Below are 18,783 nucleotides of genomic sequence, written 5' to 3'. Positions count from 1 at the left end.
GGAAGTCTGTGTTTGAGAAGCATCCTGGCTCTAACCAGTATGCTGACAACACTCTTAAGATCCAACATGGAACATAAGTAGGATTCAATCAGATCAGCCATGATCTTATTGAATGGCAGAGCAGGCTCGAGGGGCTGAGTGGTCTACTCCTGCTCCTAATTTTTATGTTTGTATGATCACAACTCATGAGAGGTTTCATAGGACAGTATCATTACTGAAGATATGTATGAACTGATTCCTTTTGATAATGAAATATTGTATTTTAATTATAGTCCACAGCTGTGGAGGGATATGAGGTGGGAGAGCATGCACCAGGGTTAAAGCTGAAAGGAACAGGAGCTTACAGGGCAGCACATAACATCATTAAGGTAAGAACTTTCCCTTTTCTCAATAACAAAAAATGCATAATTCATTGAAATAAGAAAGAATTTGCTTGTGTACAGAACCTTTCATGTTCTCAAGGCGTCCTACAGTGCCTCACAGCCAATGAAGTATAGTCACTATTGTTATGTAGGCAAATGCCCACACAATTTGGGCACAGCAAGTTACAACAGACATGAGAAGATCATTTGTTTTTGGTTGTGGTTGAGGGATAAACATTGGCCAGGACATAAGGAAAACATCCCTGTTTTGTTCATGGGATCTCTTGCACAAATAAACAGGACACCTTAGAGTGTAGCACCCCCTGGGAATTGTACTGAAACGTCACCTTAGATTATGTACTCAGGTTTCTGTAGTGTGGCTCGAACTTACAATACTCTAACTCAGCGTTTCGAAAGCTACCACTGAGCCAAGCTTATATGTAAACTTTAATGATGTATGTTTTTGGACAGGGCTCATCAAGGTGGTGGTGAGAGCTGAGAAATTCAAAAAGACTGGATGGGATCCTGAGAGGAGGTTCAGCAGGGGGAGATACACAGCCAAAATTAGAAGAGAGAGCAAGTGAGTCTGGAAGGCATAGAAATTATAGGCCAGTTAAGGCACAAGGGGGTTTGGCAAGGTTGGATGGTATTTATGTTAATGTAAGGAGTCTGATGAATAAGGCAGATCAGTTGAGGGCACAAATTAACACATGGAAGCATAATGTAATTGCTGTCACAGAGGCATGGTTGAGAGAGGGGCAGGATTGGCAGCTCAATATTCCAGGATATAGGGTCTTCAGACGAGACAGGGAAGGAGGTAAAAGAGGAGGGGATATCACAATATTGATCAAGGAATCAATTACAACAGTAAGGAGGAATGACACCTTAGAGGGCTCCTCAAATGAAGCCATGTGGGTAGAACTTAAAAACAAAAAAGGAGCAATCACATTGCTGGGAGTGTACTTTTGGCCCCCAAACAGTCAGAGAGAAATAGAAGAACAGATATGTAGGCGAATTTCAGAGAAGTATAAAAATAATAGGGTAGTAATAGTGGGGGAACTCAACTTCCCCAACATTAACTGGGTTAGTCATAGTGTGATAGGTTTAGAGGGAGCGGAATTCTTAAAACGCATCCAGGAGAGCTTTTTAAGCCAGTAAGTAGAAGATGCTACAAGAGAGGGGGCGGTCCTGGACTTAATTTTAGGGAATGTAGCTGGGCAAGTGGTAGAGGTATCAGTGGGGGAGCATTTTGCAGATAGTGATCATAGCTCCATTAGATTCAAGGTTGTTATGGAAAATGCCAAGGATGGGCCAGAAATCAGAGTTCTAAATTGAGAGAAGGCCGATTTTAATAGGATCAGATATGATTTAGCTAGAGTGGATTGGGAGCAGCTACTTTTAGGTAAATCTGCGCAGAGCAGTGGGACTCATTCAAGAAGGAAATAGGGAGAGTACAGGTCAACATATTCCAGTAAAGATAAAGGGTGGGATCAACAAATCCAGAGAACCCTGGATGTCTAGGGATATACAGGATTGGATAAAGAGATAAAGGGAGGCTTATGGCAGATACCAAGGGCTCAAAACAGTGGAAACCCTAGAGGAGTATAGAATGTGTAGGGGGGAACTTAAAAAGGAAATTAGGAGATCAAAAAGGGGCATGAAAAAACATTGGCATGTAAAATAAAGGAAAATCCAAAGTTATTTTACAAATACATTAAGAGTAAGAGGATAATTAGGGAAAGAGTAGGGTCCATTAAGGACCATAGTGGTAATTTGTGTGTGGAGCCAGAAGATGTAGGTAGGGTTCTAAATGAATACTTTGTGTCGGTGTTCACAAGTGAGAGGGACGACGTGGGTATCGAAATCAGGCAGAAGGACTATGATATAATTAAAGAAATTAGCATAGAAAGGGAGGAAGTTCTAAGTAATCTGGCAGGCTTTAAAGTAGATAAATCTCCAGGCCCAGATGAAATATATCCCAGGCTGTTGAGTGAGGCAAGGGAGGAGATAGCAGGCATGCTGGCAATAATTTTCAATTCCTCACAGGAGAGGTGCCAGGGGACCAGATGACGGCCAATGTGGTACTGTTATTCATGAAGGGAGGAGGGATAAACCAGGGAACTACAGGCCAGTCAGTCTAACCTCAGTGGTGGGAAAACTATTGGAAGCAATTCTGAGGGACAGAATTAATCTACATTTGGAGACGTGGGGTTAATCAGCATGGATTTTTTAAGGGCAAGTCATGTCTGACCAATTTGAATTTTTCGAAGAAGTGACCAGGTGTATAGATGAGGGCAATGCATTTGATATGGTCTACTTGGACTTCAGCAAGGCTTTTGATAAGGACCTGCAAGGGGGACTGATAACGAAGGTGAGAGCCCATGGGATCCAAGGCAATTTGGCAAATTAGATTCAGAATTGGCTGAGTGGCAGGAAGCAGAAGGCGATGGTCGAGGGGTGTTTTTGTGACTGGATGTCTGTGTCCAGTGGGGTTCCACAGGAATTGATGTTGGGTCCCTTGCTGTTTATGGTATATATAAATGATTTAGATTTGAATGTAGGAGGGTTGATCAGTAAGTTCGCAGATGACACGAAAATTGGTGGGGTGGTAAGTAGTGAGGAGGATAGCCTTAGATTACAGGAGGATATAGACGGGCTGGTTAGATGGGCTGATCAATGGCAAATGGAATTTAATCCAGATAAGTGTGAGGTGATGCACTTGGGCAGGACAAACAAGGCATGGGAATACACGATGAATGGGAAGTACCAAGGATCAGAGGGACCTTGGTGAGCAAGTCCACTGGTCTCTTAAGGTAGCGGGACAGGTAGATAAGATGGTAAAGAAGGTATATGGGATACTTGCCTTCATTAGCCAAGGCATAGAATATAAGAGCAGGGAGGTTATGCTGGAACTGTATAAAACACTGGTTAGGCCATAGCTAGAGTATTGCACGCAGTTCTGTAATCCGCATTATAGGAAAGATGTGATTTCAGTGGCGATTTACCAGGATGTTGCCCAGGCTGGAGAGTTTTAGTTATGAGGAGAGATTGGATAGACTGGGCTTATTTTCTCTGGAGCAGAGGAGATTGAGGGGGGACATGATTAAGGTGTATACAATCATGAGGGACATAGATAGGGTAGACAGGAAGGAACTTTTCCCCCTTGGTGGAGGGATCAATAACCAGGGGTCATAGATTTAAGGTAAAGGACAGGAGGTTTAGAGGGGATGTGAGGAAGAATTTTTTCACCCAGAGGGTGGTAGTAATCTGGAACTCATTGCCTGAAAGGGTAGTGGAGGCAGAAACCCTCATAACATTTTAGAAATATATGGATGTGGACTTGCGATGCCATGCCATACAAGGCAATGGGACTACTGCTGGAAAATGGGATTAGAATAGTTAGGTGCTTGTTGCAGACTCGATGGGCCAAAAGGCCTTTTTCTGTACTGTAGACCTCTATGACTCTATGATTGTGTGGGAGGAAATTACGAACAAACCATAATCTCATTAACACTATAGGTCTTGGCTTCTGTTTCACAGGCTCACGCAAAGGCTTGGCACGCATATGACAGGCTCTGGCGCAGTCACCAAAAAGGTATTTGAGTTATCAGTTAAGACTGAACAGAATCAAACAAAAAGCAAACATATATCACAGGACTCAATTGAAGTAATATATACTGTATAAATATAAATAAACATATTGTGTTCTGCATAAATATAAAGTCATGGATTGGTAGTATCTATGATGGCCATTCACCTCCAACATGTCTTGTCTTATTTCAGTTAGATCAGGGATGAGGGATTTCAGTAATGTGGAGCCACAGCAGAAGTTTGGGTTGTTCTCCTGAGAGCAGAGGGGGTTAAGGGAAGTTTTTAAAAGAGGAGTTCGAAATTATGGAGGGTTTAGATAGAGTAAATAGAGAAACTGCCTCCACTGGCAAAAGGGTCAGTAACCAGAGCACTTAGATTTGAGGCAATTGGCAAAAGAACTAGAAGGAATTTGATCTGGAATGTGCAATGTAAAAGTCTGGTGGAAGCAGATTTAATAGTAAATTTCAAAAGGAAATTGAATGAGTAGTTGAAAAGGTAACATGCAAGGCTAAGAGGAAAGAGCAGGGGGAGTGGGACTAATTGGAAAGCTCTTTCAAAGAGCCAGCAAAGGTATGATGGGCCAAATAGCCACCTTCTGTGGTCTATCTTTCTATAAAGTAACATACTGCATTATAGAGATGTACCAGTCACAGAGATTTAAAAAAATAAAGCTGACACATGCACATTCTAATTGAGATAAGGTTCGTGTGGTACTCTTAACTTATTAAATATTCTTTTAATATGAAAGGACTGGTGAGTATTTCTATCACAAGTGAATGGGGAGAGCCAGTCGACATTACAAGTCAAAAGGATATCGAGGCTGCTGAGCGATACATCCAGTTTTATCTAGGCTGGTTTGCCAACCCTATTTTCAATGGGGACTACCCTCAAGTTATGAAAGACTGCATTGGTAAGTGTAAATAATGGGAGGGAATATTGTGGGCACACACATACACTGACTGCATACCAAGTTAACCTGCGATGATGAGACTCAAAAGCACAGATTAAACAGATGCTGGGATCAAATTAACAAAAACGAAATACCCCAAATGCTGGAAATGTAAAGTAAAAACAGAATGCTGGAAATATTCAGCAGGTCAGGGAAGCATCCATGGAGAGAGAAACAGAGTTAACGTTTCAGATTGATGACTTATCATCAGAATCAGTCTTCGGAAATGTTGGGCAGAATTTTGGCCTCGGATGGCGTGCGGGCCCCACTGGCTCAGCGGCGGGCGGACAACCGACCCTCGCCACAAAAACGGGGCTCGAGTGGGCGGGCCTCAGCAGTCTGCCCAACGGGAAGCGCTATGCACTTCCTGTTCCGGGGGAGAGGGAATCCCCAAATGTCAAAGTGCATTCAGCGCACTGCTCCCTGAGGCAAAGTCCTGTCTCAGGGAGATTTGTGAGAGGTAAGTAAACTCTAAAAATAAAAAAATATTAAAATTATTAACATGTCCCCCTCATGTGACAATGTCACACGAGATGGGACATGTTAACAATAAGCACTTAAAATTTATTACTTTTTTTAAAAAGGACATGAAACTTTATCCCGCCAGTGGATGAAGTTTCATGAATAATCTGGAGCCCGCTGGGGCTCCTGGCCTGTCCACCAGCCTTAAGGTTGGACGGGCAGGTCTTTAATTATCTTAACTAGCCTGTCAATGGCCTCAATTGGCCACTGACAGGTCGGCATGCGGACAGCTGATTTTACTGTCCACCCGCCTTCCTAAAAATTTAAAGGGACTGGGATGACGTCAGGGATTCCTCCCAACGTCATCCCACGTCATTTTCCCCTCGGCGAGCGGGCCCCGCCCCCAAATCGCCGAGGGGAAAATCCTGGCTGTTAGCTCTGTTTCCCTTGTCATGAAGATTTTGATATGGCACAGCTGATGGTAAATGCTGAACTGCTCAAATCCCAAAGGGAAACTTGAAACAACTGCCACAACTGTTTTGCAAGTTGTATATATATTTTGAGATGTGTGCCTTAAATTCAGTAATAAGTCCACCGAGTCTTAGAGGGTTTTTACAAAACTAAAACAAACATTTATTAATAAAATAAGTTTAAGCACATACAAATTACTACTATGATAACTCCTGTCTTCCCTGATTAATCTAACTCTCAATTACACCTCCGTTAAGGCAACAGTAAAACACAAAGATTTCAAAAGACCCAGGCAAAGTAACATGATACCCTGAACAGTTGAATTCAAAGTGAGTTTTCTTAACTTCAGTTCTTTGTAGACAGCAGCTTGAGGCTTAGAGGTTGGAGGATTTTCACACTTGTGTTAGATCTTAAAATACCTGCCCTTACACACAGCCTTCTCTCCTTTATATATATTTTCCCCTTTGAATGCAATTACTCTCTGCTTCCTATTTTTTAGCCAAGTTTGTATCCATATTGCTACTGTCCCTTTTATTCCATGAGCAATAACTTTTCTCACAAGTCTGTTGTGTGGCACTGTATCAAATACCTTTTGAAAGTCCATGTACACCACATCAACAGCATTACCCTCATCAACCTTTTCTGTTACCTCTTCAAAAAATCCCAGCAAGTTAGTTAAACATGATTTACCTTTTAGGAATCCATGCTGGCTCTTCCTTATCAACCCATATTTTTCCGTGTGACTACTAATGCTATCCCAAATAATTGTTTCTAGAATCTTGCCCACCAGTGAAGTTAAACTGACTGGTCTGTAATTGCTGTGCTTATCCTTACAATCTTTTTTGAACAAGGGCATAATGATTGCAATTCTCCAGTCCTCTGGCACCTCCCCTGTGTCTAGGGATGACTGAAAAATTATAGTCAGTGCCCCTGCAATTTCTACTCTCACTCCCTTCAACATCCTTGGATACATTTCATCCAGTCCTGGCGCCTTGTCAACTTTAAGTACCGACAGTCTATTCAACACTTCCTCCTTATCAATTGTGAACCCTTCCAGTGACAGAGTTTCTTCATCTGTCACCATGGCCTGGGTAGCATCTACCTCTTTGGTAAAGACGGACGCAAAGTATTCATTTAATACCTCAGCTATGGCCCCTTCGTCCATGTGTAAGTTCTCTTTTAGGTCCCTAATCAGCCCTACTTCTCCTTTTACCACCCTTTTACTATTTATATGCTTATAGAAGGCTTTGGGATTCCCTTTTATGTTGACTGCTAGTCTTTTCCCATAATCCCTCTTCCCTTCTCTAATATGCTTTTTCACCTCTCCTCTGAACCTTCTGTATTCCTCTTGGTTCTCAATTGTATTTTCTACCTGACACCTGTCATAAGTACACTTTTTCTTTTGTATCTTAATTTCTATCTCCTTTTCCATCCAGGCAGCTCTGGATTTGTTTGTCCTGCTTTTCCATCTTGATGGAATATACCTTGACTGTGCTCGACCAATTCTTTTTTGAAGATAGTCCATTGTTCAGTTTTTCCTGCCAACCTTCATTCCAGTCTATCTGGCCCAGCTCCATTCTTGCCCCATCCAAATCCCTTTGCACTCCAGATTTCTGAATGCTCTCCCCATTTAGAAAATAATCTATGCCTCTATTCTTCCTACCAAAGCGCATGACCTCACACTTCCCCACGTTGTATTCCATCTGTCACTTCTTTGCCCATTCTCCTAACCTGTCCAAATCCTTCTGCAGCCTCCCCGCCTCCTCAATACTCCCTGTCCCTCCACCTATCTTTGTATCATCTGCAAACTTAGCCAGGATGCCCTCAGTTCCTTCATCTAGATCATTAATGTATAAAGTGAAAAGTTGTGGTCCCAAAACTGACCCCTGCGGAACTCCACTAGTCACCGGCCGCTATCCTGAGAAGGACCCCCTTATCCCCACTCTGTGCCTCCTACCAGACAGCCAATCTTCTATCCATGTTAGTACCTTGCTCTTAACACCATGGGCTCTGATCTTACTGAGCAGCCTGTGCAGCAGCATGTCATAACAGCTTTGAATCTACCGTAGTTATGATCACTATCAAAATGTTCCCCCACTGATACCTCTACCACTTGCCCAGCTACATTCCCTAAAATTAAGTCCAGGATCATCTCTTCTCTTTTAGGATCTTCTACATACTGAATTAGAAAGCTCTCCTGGATGCATTTTAAGAATTCCGCTCCCTCTAAACCTATCACACTATGACTAACCCAGTTAATGTTGGGGAAGTTGAATTCCCCCACTATTACTACCCTATTATTTTTACACTTCTCTGAAATTTGCCTACATATCTGTTCTTCTATTTCTCTCTGACTGTTTGGGAGCCAAAAGTACACTCCCAGCAATGTGATTGCTCCTTTTTTGTTTTTAAATTCTACCCATATGGCTTCTAAGGTGTCATTCTAAGGTGCCTTCTAAGGTGTCATTCCTCCTTACTGCTGTAATTGATTCCTTGATCAATATTGCGCTACCCCTTCCTCTTTTACCTCCTTCCCTGTCTCGCCTGAAGACCCTATATTCTGGAATATTGAGCTGCCAATCCTGCCCCTCTCTCAACTATGTTTCTGTGACAGCAATGACATCATACTTCCATGTGTTAATTTGTGCCCTCAACTCATCTGCCTTATTCGTCAGACTCCTTGCATTAAAATAAATACCATCCAACCTTGCCAAACTCCCTTGTGTCTTAACTGGCCTACAATTTCTATGCCTTCCAGACTCACTTGCTCTCTCTTCTAATTTTGGCTGTGCATCTCCCCCTGCTGAACCTCTTCTCAGGATCCCATCCCCCTGCCAAGTTAGTTTAAACCCTCCCCAACAACATTAGCAAACCTCCCTGCAAGGATGTTGGTGTCATTCCGGTTCATTTGCAAGCCGTCTGCCTTGTACAGGTCCCACCGCCCCCAGAAATAGTCCCAATGTCTCAGAAATCTAAAGCCCTCCTTCCTGCACCATCTCTCCAGCCACGCATTCATCTGGACCAATCTCCTATTTCTATACTTAATAGTGTGTGGCACCAGAACTAATCCAGAGATTACTACCCTTGAGGTCCTGTTTTTTAATCTGCTACCTAGCTCCCTAAATTCTGCTTGCAGGACCTCATCCCTCTTTCTACCTATGTCATTGCTACCGAAATGTACCACGATCTTTGTCTGTTTGACCTCCCTCTTTAGAATGTCCCTGCAGCTGCTCAGTGACATCCTTGACCCTGGCACCAGGGAGGCAACATACCCTCCTGGAGTCATGTCTATGGCCGTAGGAAGGCCTGTCTGTACCCCTTACTATTGAGTCTCCTACCACTATTGCTCTTCCCCTCTTTTTCCATCCCCCACTGTGCAGCTGAGCCACTCAATGCCATGAGCGTGGCTGCACTCCCTGAAGAACCGTCACTCTCACTGTTTTCCAACACAGAAAAACAATTCTCAAGCGAGATGCACCCTGGGGATTTCCTGACTACCTGCCTGACACCTTTCTTCTGACTGATGGTCACCCATTCCCTCTCTGTCTGCACTTCCGTAAGCTGTGAGGTGACCAAGTCTAAAAACGTGCTATCCACGAAACTCTCAGCCTCGCGGATGCACCTTAGTGCTTCCAGCTACTGCTCAAGCTCTGAAACTCGGAGCTCAAGTTGTTGCAGTTGATGGCACTTCCTGCACACGTGGTCAGTCAGAGCACAAGGAGCGTCTAAGACTTCCCACATTTTGCAGGCGGTACATAACACAGGACTGAACTGAGCTGCCCTGCCATGTCTCTAGCTGAAAAAAAACCCTTGTTTTAAATTAAATACAGCAAAAAAATGTTAAATTATTTATGTACTTTAAATAAAAACCAGAACTCTTACCTTTCCTTAGCTTAATCTATTTTAAACTAGAGAAAAACTGGAGAAAAAAATTGGAGAAAAACACTTACCCACTACTCACCAATCAGCTCTCACCTTTGTGCTGACATCACTTTTTGAAGCTTCCCCACACTTGTGCTGGTTCTGATCTCTCCGCTGCTCTCTTGTGCTGTCTTGTGATGTCACTCTTGTTATTTTCAACAAGAACTGACCGCAGGACACTCTTCCCAGACTAATATTTTCTCTTGGTTTCCACACCCTTGCCAAGTTAGATTAAAGCCCTCCCAACAGCACTAGCAAAACGCCCCGCAAGGAAATCAGTCCCAGCTCTGTTCAGGTGTAACCCATCCGGCTTGTACAAGTGCCATCTCCCCCAGAACCAGTCCCAGTGTCCCAGGAATCTAAAGCCCTCCCTCCTGCACCATCTTGCCAGCCATGCATTCATCTGCCTTATTCTCCTATTTCTATTCTGACTGGCACGTAGCACTGTGAGTGCCATGGAGATTACCACATTTGAGTTCCTGCTTGCTAATTTTCTACCTAGCTCCCTAAATTCTGATTGTAGGACCACATCCTCCTTCCTCCCTAAGTCATTGGTACCAATGTGGACCATGAGCTCTGGCTGTTCACCCTCCTCCAGAAGAATGTCCTGCAGCCGCTCTGTGACATCCTTGACCCTGGCACCAGGGAGGCAACATACCATCCTGGTATGAGCCCAAGTTTCTGCAGCTGGCAGCACTTCCTACATGTGGTCGTCTAGGACACCGGTAGTGTCCATGACTTCGCACATATTACACGACACGCATTCCACTCCACTGAGCTGCCCTGCAATGTCTTAACTCTACTTCCCTTACCTTAACGTTTCCTTTGGATAATTTATATTACTTTATTATATTGGCTCTAAATTTCCAATATTCCTAGCACTTCTCACTTAAATCCAAGTATAGCTACTTGTTTAAAAATACTGCACCAATATTCACTCACCAGATCCTACTTACTAAGGCCGCTGCTCTTCTTTCTGAGGAAAGGTAGAAAAGGGAAGGAGCACCTCCTCACCAAACTCCCTCAGTCACTTCTGCTCTCAAACTCTCGCCTCTTCTCGCACTGTTTTTATAGCTCTTCTGCTCTCCTCTAGGTACTGCTGACTGTCTGTCCCAGGGTCCTCTTCTTGCGCTCCCGTCTTCCTTTGTTAAACTCAAGAAAATCTGTCCCACTGGTTATTTTATGATCACAATGCGTAGACAATTAAATACTCACTGAATTGACAAGTATAACCTTTTCAAACAGAAAAACACTTGTTGCAATCAAATGAAGAGAGGGCAAAGAGGGGAGCTATTCAACCCTTCCTCATCTGGTTGTAACACCCTCTTCAGAGATGCTGTTTGACCCTTGAATATTTCCAGCATTTTCTCTTTTTATTACTGAGGTCTAGAATTCTGGCTTTCTGATGGATTATTTAGGGATCTAAAATACCATTAACAAACATGTTACAGAATGTAAAAGCAAAATACTGTGGAAGCTGGAAATCTGAAATAAAAACAGGAAATGCTGGAACAGCTCAGCAGGTCTGGCAGTATCTGTGGAGAGAGAAACAGAGTTATGTTTCAAGTCCAATATGACTTCTTCTGAACAGTTCTGAAGTCATATTGGACTTGAAACTTTAACTCTGTTTCTCCCCCCACAGATGCTGCCAGAGTTTTTCCAGCATTTCATGTTACAAAATACATTTAGTTTTCTCATATTAATTATGAAAAGGCGGTTGTTTTAGAGTATTCATTTGATTCCCCCTTCACGTTTGTGTGTGTCACAAGCCAGACAGGTGATATAACTCCAGGGACTCCCCCAATGTTGTGGATGAGCCTGTGTTTACCTCTGCATAGCAGCAGAACCGAGGAATGGGACTCACTGTGTGGGCAATTATAAACATGTATAATGGGTGGCAACTTGAGGGCATTTTCCCCAAAGCTCCCCATGATCAGATTCTGCACGCATCAGTGCAATGACTTCATAAAAGCAAAAGAAAAATGCAAACATGCGTTAGAGTAGAATTCCAAACATGTTGGTTGCAGAAAGATAAAGTGTTCTATAATCAAGTCCCAGCATAGGATTGCATACAAATAGGAAGGCCTTGCATTTATTAACTTTCCATGAATTATTAGTGAGGAAGGCACGAGTGTACCATGTATCTTGTACAAATATTCAAACTTCCATTTTACTTTCAGATTTCTTCCTGCAGCTTCTTTCCAAACTGTTCGTATGCATGTAAGTTATGTGAGTGCAGGCATGGATCTTAATTGAATCTGAGGCAGGTAAAGCTGTATTTTTATGAGGGCAATGCATTTCATATCACTATCAGAGGCAATCCAGAACAAAATTGGACCCGTTCAAGATCTTGGACTCTTAGGATCTCTGCTCTGCATATGAGCATTTCTCTTTTCAAGATGTGTAATCTTTGTACCTGAATTTGATCTACCTTGCTGTTTGCTATATTAACAGGTAGAAAGAGCTCGCAGGAAGGCCTGGGTAGCTCCAGGTTGCCTGCTTTCACTCCACAAGAGAAACACTTCATCAAAGGCACAGCTGACTTCTTTGGGCTGGGTCACTTCACAACACGCTACATCACTCACAGGAACTACCATTACAGCAAGGGACCAAGTTATTACACAGACCGGGACTTGGCAGAACTTGTTGACCCACGGTGGCCAGACCCAGGTTCAGAGTGGCTATACTCTGTACCTTGGGGTTTCAGGAGGATTCTGAATTATATCAAGGTATTTACTTTAAAATTAAAGATATGTAATTAATTAATATGTTGTTTCCTTTGCAGTTATAAAAAATGCCTTGCATTTATAAAGTGTCTTTCACAACCTCAAGCCATCCTGAAGCTCTCTGCAAGAGCATCTCAGCCGGTTCTGCACCCTTTCTCTGCAACCCTGCACGTTTTTTCACTTCAGGCGCTCATCCAATTCCCTTTTGAAAGCTGTAGTGTTTGTAAGAGTTAATGTGTGGGGCTTTTGGAATAACACCTCTCATAATCACAGAATCACACAGTGCAGAAGGGGCCCTTCAGCCCATCGAGTCTGCACTGACACGTGTGAAACACCTGACCTATCTACCTAATCCCATTTACCAGCGCTTGGCCCATAGCCTTGAATGTTATGACGTACCAAGTGCTTATCCAGGTACTTTTTAAAGGATGTGAGGCAACCCGCCTCCACCACCCTCCCAGGCAGCGCGTTCCAGACCATTACCACCCTCTGCGTAAAAAGATTTTTCCTCACATCCCCCATTATTCAAGAAGGGTGGTAGGGATAAACCAGGGAACTATAGGCCAGTAAGTCTAACATCAGTGGTAGGGAAACTTTTGGAAAAAATTCTGATGGACAGAATTAATCTCCACTTGGAGAGGCAAGGATTAATCAAGGATAGTCAGCATGGCTTTGTCAGGTGGAGATCATGTTTAACAGATTTGATTGAATTTTTCAAGGTGACTAGGTGTGCAAATGAGGGTAGTGCAGTTGATGTAGTCTACATGGACTTCAGTAAGGCTTTTGACAAGGTCTCACATAGGTGACTGGTCAAGAAGGTAAGAGCTCATGGGATCCAGGGCAATTTGGCAAATTGGATCCAAAATTGGCTTGGTGGCAGGAGGCCGAGGGCAATGGTCGAAGGTTGTTTTTCTGACTGGAAGCCTGTGTCCAGTGGTGTAGTCCAGTGCAGGACAGGTAGATAAGGTGGTTAAGAAGGCATATGGGATACTTGCCTTTATTAGTTGAGGCATTGAATACAAGAGCAGGGAGGTAATGATGGAGCTGTATAAAACGTTAGGCCACATCTGGAGTAGTATAAAACGTTAGTTAGGCCACATCTGGAGTAGTGTGTGCAGTTCTGGTCGCCACACTATAGGAAGGATGTAATTGCACTAAAGAGGGTGCAGAGGAGATGCACCAGGATGTTGCCTGGGATAGAGCATTTCAGCTATGAAGTGAGACTGGATAGGCTGGGGTTGTTTTCCTTAGAGCAGAGAAAGCTGAGGGGGACCTGACTGAGGTGTACAAAATTATGAGGGGGCATAGTTAGGGTAGATAGGAAGAAACTTTTCCCCTTAGTGGAGGGGTCAATAACCAGCAGGCATAGATTTAAGGTAAGGGGCAGGAGGTTTAAAGGGGATTCGAGGAAAAATGCTGTAAAACTCTGTGACTATGACTCTATGATGATGATGTTAGAGAACACATGACGAGGAGTCGAGAGGAAGAATGTTCATGGCTTCACAGTGCAACACCTAGTCATGAATAGCTGTATATAGTTCAGTTGTATATAATAAAGCAGTTATTGTTTGGATGTATCAACATCATAGTAATCAGTCAGTTCATCAATTATCCAAGTTATCTGACTTTGGAATGGCAAAGAAGAATGATTTGAGGAAGTGGAACATTGAGGGCTGGTGAGGTAAATGGCTGGGTCATCCTGGCAATGGAATGGCAATTCCATTTATAAATCACTTCTAAATCTTGGTCAAGCCACAAGGACATACTGTGCAATGGTTTGCAAACAGTGGGACAATTTGTTGATACATCAGCTTAGGTATTTTATTTTCTCGTCTCAGTAAAGCAAGATCTCCATGTGAAAGAACTGTTAGTGCAAACACCCTCTGAAGACACATTTTAAAAAAATATTCATTTGTAGGATGTGGGCATCACTGGCATAGATACCATTGCTGATCCCAAGTTACTCTTATAGGTGGTGGTCAGCTGCCTTTTTGAACCGCTGTAGTCTGTATGATAAAGGTAGGAAATTTCAGGGTTTTGACCTGGTTACAATGAACTGCAAAATATGTTCAAGTCAGGATGTTATGTGACTTGGAGGTTATGGTGTTTCTATCCACCTATTGCCCATGTCCTTCTAGGTGGTGGAGGTCATGGGATCCGAAGGTGCAGCTGAAGAAGCCTTGGTGACTTGCTGTAGTGCATACTGGAGGTAGTACATATAACAGCCACGATATGTTGGCCGTGGATTTTTTTTTTTAAATGTTCTACAGCCTGGGGATCACTTCGGAAGCTCAGAAGTAGTGATACAACTGTGGCTTTAAGTGTTAGATACTATGAACTATATCACGCTCAGATCTCAAAAGATGCACACAAAATACCTTTATTAGGAATAAAAAATAATAGGCAATGATTTTAAAAATTATAGCTAAAACAGCATGACAGAAAGAAGTAGAAAAATCTAGGAGAAAAATGAAGACACATTTTTGTTAATGTCTTGGATACAAGGTGCTGAAGTGCACAGGCATATAGTCCTGCTACAGGTGAACCTGGAAAAGAAACAGAAAGGTCCATATCACAAATTGCTTTATAAATCTGGAAATTCTTGCACTTGTAGTGACTTCTCACATCCTCTTATTAACATCTAGAGTGCTCAGCATACAATGAATTACTTTGTAGTCATGGTTGATGTGTGCAAATGCAGCAGCCAATTTGTAAACAGCAAGATCATTATTTCTCAGTCACGAGCAATTTACAAAAAATAAATCACCAACGATCACTGATTATTAAGCACTGTATGGTAGATCATCTCCGGCAAGAATGGTTTATTTTCCATAAATCACCATCCCTGATGTATTCTGTTGTACAACAAACATGCAGTCTGTAACTAAATATCACTGGAGAAGACATCATGTGCAGCTCACATGTTGGGGGGAAAGAATAGGCTCTTTAAAAAAAATTCTAATAATTCAAAGAGAAAAGTTTTCTATAGTTGAGTATAACCATAAACCAGAGTGTTAACAGTAAGTATGGCACAAGTACTGGAATGGTCTTGCACTAAGTTTATGTTCTGTAAAATCTACAATCTTAAGGATTGAAATTATGAACACAGGATGAGATTGCAGAATTACTTAACACCAACTTGCATTTATATGACACCTTTACACAGGGGGGAAAACACTCAGCATGCTTCATTAAGGCCTAAGCAGACAAAAATGGACATTTGAATGAGCAGCAGTTTAGTGGGAGTGGAGTCAATGAAGGAGGTCCATGGATGAAGTTAGTTTACTCAGAGGTAGCATGAGGGCAAATAGGAGAAAACTAGGGACAGTTCTGGTTCAGGGATAGAGCGAGAGGTTGGCCTGATGGGCAGGGGTAAGGGAAGCGAGAAGCAATGGCATGGATGGTCTCAATCTTGATGGCAGAGAGGCCCATAAGCTTCTTGTTGTTAGAAGTGAGAATGGAGGGGGCAGGAAATGGGATAAAGTCTGTAATGAAGGAAGGAAGCTGGATGTTACCTTTGATCTCCAGAATGCTTCTGGAGTAGTGGGTAGTTTTGGCAGAACAGAATGAGAATGTTATGGTCCAGTCAGATCTTGTCAAGGATGGTTAAGGAAGCTGTGTGACAGATACATTCAAGGTTATGCCCCTTAAGGGATGGTATGACTATATTGGGGAGGTCTGTATGGATACAAAGTCAAAAATGGAAGTAAGAGAGTGGTTGAGCAATTTGAGGCTGCAATGGCATTCTGGAGAATAAAGGGCCAAAGGCTAGGCAGCTGGGAAATTGCAAGTGTATCGTAAATTAATTGTGAATATGGGGTGGTGAGGGATATAAGTAAGTGGCTGGAGGTGACCTCAGGAGTAGAGGGGCCAGTACAGCTGGCAAGGCCTTTAGCATGCATGATGACCATACAGCAACACAATTCCAGAAGAGTTTTATTTATTCACATTCATTGGTGTGATGTCAAAAAGTTTGAGTACTACTCATTGCCAAATCATCCCTGTCCCAACTGTATGATTTAATGTTTTCATTGTGTAAGTAATTATCCTAATACCCAGATTATAAACCAAATTATTTCTAAAAGCAGATGTTAATTAGCCAAATCCTGTCATGTGAGAGTCTTGCAATGAGATTACAGACAGTCCAATCTCACTATAGTTATTTTTTTCTCAGTTTCAACTCGCTCCATATAAACACTGTACATTAAGATTAGTTTAGTTTGCACGAGGCTGAAATTTGATCAGTTACAATGCTTTTCTTTCTCTATTCTGTTTCAGAGTCGCTATGGAAACCCTAGAATTTATGTGACAGAAAATGGAGTATCTGAAAAACACCTGTGTACTGAGCTGTGTGACAAGTGGCGAATGCAATATATGAATAATTACGTTAACGAGATTCTTAAAGGTGATTCACTCTATATCAAAATATGACATACTCCACAGTAAGGATGACTTAGTTTCAATGAAATGAGAGAGACAGAGACAGAGAGAGAGAGAGACAGAAGCTTGATCCATGGGAAGGGGCATAGCAGTTTGGGAGGGATGGGGGAGATGGCCCCCATTCTTCTGGCAGAAGAATTTAGTAATAAAATGAGACAATGCACAACAGCCAGGTTAGTGTTTCGAGCATAGACCTTCTGTTCTAACAGAGGGTCTGCGGGCAGTACATGAATCAACCTTTGTCCTTTACAATGGAACTGCTGTGAGTTTCCAGCATTTCCTGTTATTTTAGATTGGCAGGTTTTTTTAAACTTGTATGATTTTGAAACTTGTTGCAGCTGTTAAGGATGGTGTTAAAGTCAAGGGATACACATCCTGGTCACTGCTGGATAAGTTTGAATGGGATGAAGGATATTCAGAAAGATTTGGGCTATACTACATCGATTTTAAAAGCAAGAGCAAGAGGAGGTATCCCAAAGCCTCAGTTCAATACTACAGGAAGATGATCAGCTCAAATGGATTTCCCAACCAGAGAGAAGTGAGTACCATTAATTTTTATGAAACAGCAACAATAAAACTTAATTTTGGCAATCCTGACGGGAGATGATAGCTTTCCCCCATGAAGCTCTAGCACCACAAACACAGGCACAAACTTAGAAAGAAGCTTGGATCTAAATGTCTCATGAAGAAGCTGATGAGTATAGGAAAGAGATTGCCCACGGAGACAGTGGAAGTGAATAATGTGGAAAACTGAAGTGTCATGGCACAGCAGGCGGTAAATGCCGAGTTGTTCAAATCCCAGAGGGAAACTTGAAACAGCTGCCACAACTGTTTTCTAATTTGTATTTTATTTCAAGACATGTGCCTTGAATTTAGTAGTAATAAGTCCACCCAGTCTTAGAGATTTTTTTTTACAAAAACTAAATTAAACATTGATTAATAAAATAAAAGATGTTAAGCACATACACAGGTCTACAAATTACTACTATAATAACTCCTAAAGCCCCTAATTAATCTAGCTCCCAGTTACACCTCCATTAAGGTAACAGTAAAACAAAATAGATATTAACAGACCCAGACAAAGCACACAATACCCTGGACAGTGATATTCAAAGTGAATTTTCTTAACTTTGGTTCCTCTAGACAGCAACTTGATGCATTGAGGCTGGAGACTTTTCACATTTGTGTTAGATCATCAAATGCCTTCCCCCTTACACATAACCTCATCTTCTTTAAACATGTTTCTCCCTTTTAATGCAAGTTCTATTGTTCCCATAATATAAATCTTTCATAGTACTCATATTATCAGTAACCTTTGGGAAAAATAAACAAACTGGCTTAGCTTCTTATGGCTAGGTGTAACATCTTACCATCTCTTTGAAATTCAAACTAACCTAATTAATATAAAAATGCAAATGTTCCTCACGCCTCACAAGCTAAAACTTAAGCCATGTTTACGTATTTAGCATTTCAAACCTCGCTTCCCTTTCGATAATTCAAAAGCTCCAGACCAGCTGTCTCCAATTCAATTAAATCCACCGCATACACACATCTACGCAGAGAAACTAATCCAAACCCCAATATTAACCTATCTTTACAATAAATCACAATAATATTATGAAAATTATTATGACAGAAGGGAGAGTTTAAGGCAGTGGGCCACTGATCAGTATAAGAGACCAGTCAGACGATTGTGTACTTTCCCATGTTCAAAAACTGACCCAAGCTTGTTAAATAATGATACTGGAGCTAATATGAATACCAACAGATTCAGTTCATTTTGCAGTGCTAAGGTATTTCATTCTGAACACAAGTGGGAAAGTTAAAAATGCATATTTTGAATAAAAGGCTGCAGTCGGCT

General features: G+C 42.0%; 2 protein-coding genes across 4 annotated transcripts in view; one reads left to right on the top strand and one right to left on the bottom strand.

The window, feature by feature from the left end:
- Nucleotides 1-18,783, top strand: part of LOC121269854 (lactase-like protein) — a 39,396-nt gene that overhangs the window by 13,120 nt on the left and 7,493 nt on the right. Inside the window, exons 6-11 of the mRNA XM_041174892.1 lie at nucleotides 273-368; nucleotides 3,903-3,957; nucleotides 4,702-4,863; nucleotides 12,211-12,485; nucleotides 16,761-16,887; nucleotides 17,261-17,460. Coding sequence (XP_041030826.1) covers nucleotides 273-368; nucleotides 3,903-3,957; nucleotides 4,702-4,863; nucleotides 12,211-12,485; nucleotides 16,761-16,887; nucleotides 17,261-17,460 — 915 coding nt within the window. The remainder of the gene's footprint in view (nucleotides 1-272; nucleotides 369-3,902; nucleotides 3,958-4,701; nucleotides 4,864-12,210; nucleotides 12,486-16,760; nucleotides 16,888-17,260; nucleotides 17,461-18,783) is intronic.
- zwilch (zwilch kinetochore protein) overlaps nucleotides 14,847-18,783 on the bottom strand; it is a 36,041-nt gene continuing 32,104 nt past the window's right edge. For all 3 annotated transcript variants that reach the window (XM_041175148.1, XM_041175147.1, XM_041175149.1), the window contains one exon: nucleotides 14,847-15,028. The gene's annotated coding sequence lies outside the window, so the exon portion shown is untranslated. The remainder of the gene's footprint in view (nucleotides 15,029-18,783) is intronic.

The sequence above is a fragment of the Carcharodon carcharias genome, chromosome 26 (assembly GCF_017639515.1).
Source record: "Carcharodon carcharias isolate sCarCar2 chromosome 26, sCarCar2.pri, whole genome shotgun sequence".
In the NCBI taxonomy this organism is placed as follows: domain Eukaryota; kingdom Metazoa; phylum Chordata; class Chondrichthyes; order Lamniformes; family Lamnidae; genus Carcharodon; species Carcharodon carcharias.
The sequence above is the reverse complement of the archived record's forward strand: the minus strand, read 5'-3'. Positions and strand labels throughout refer to the sequence as shown.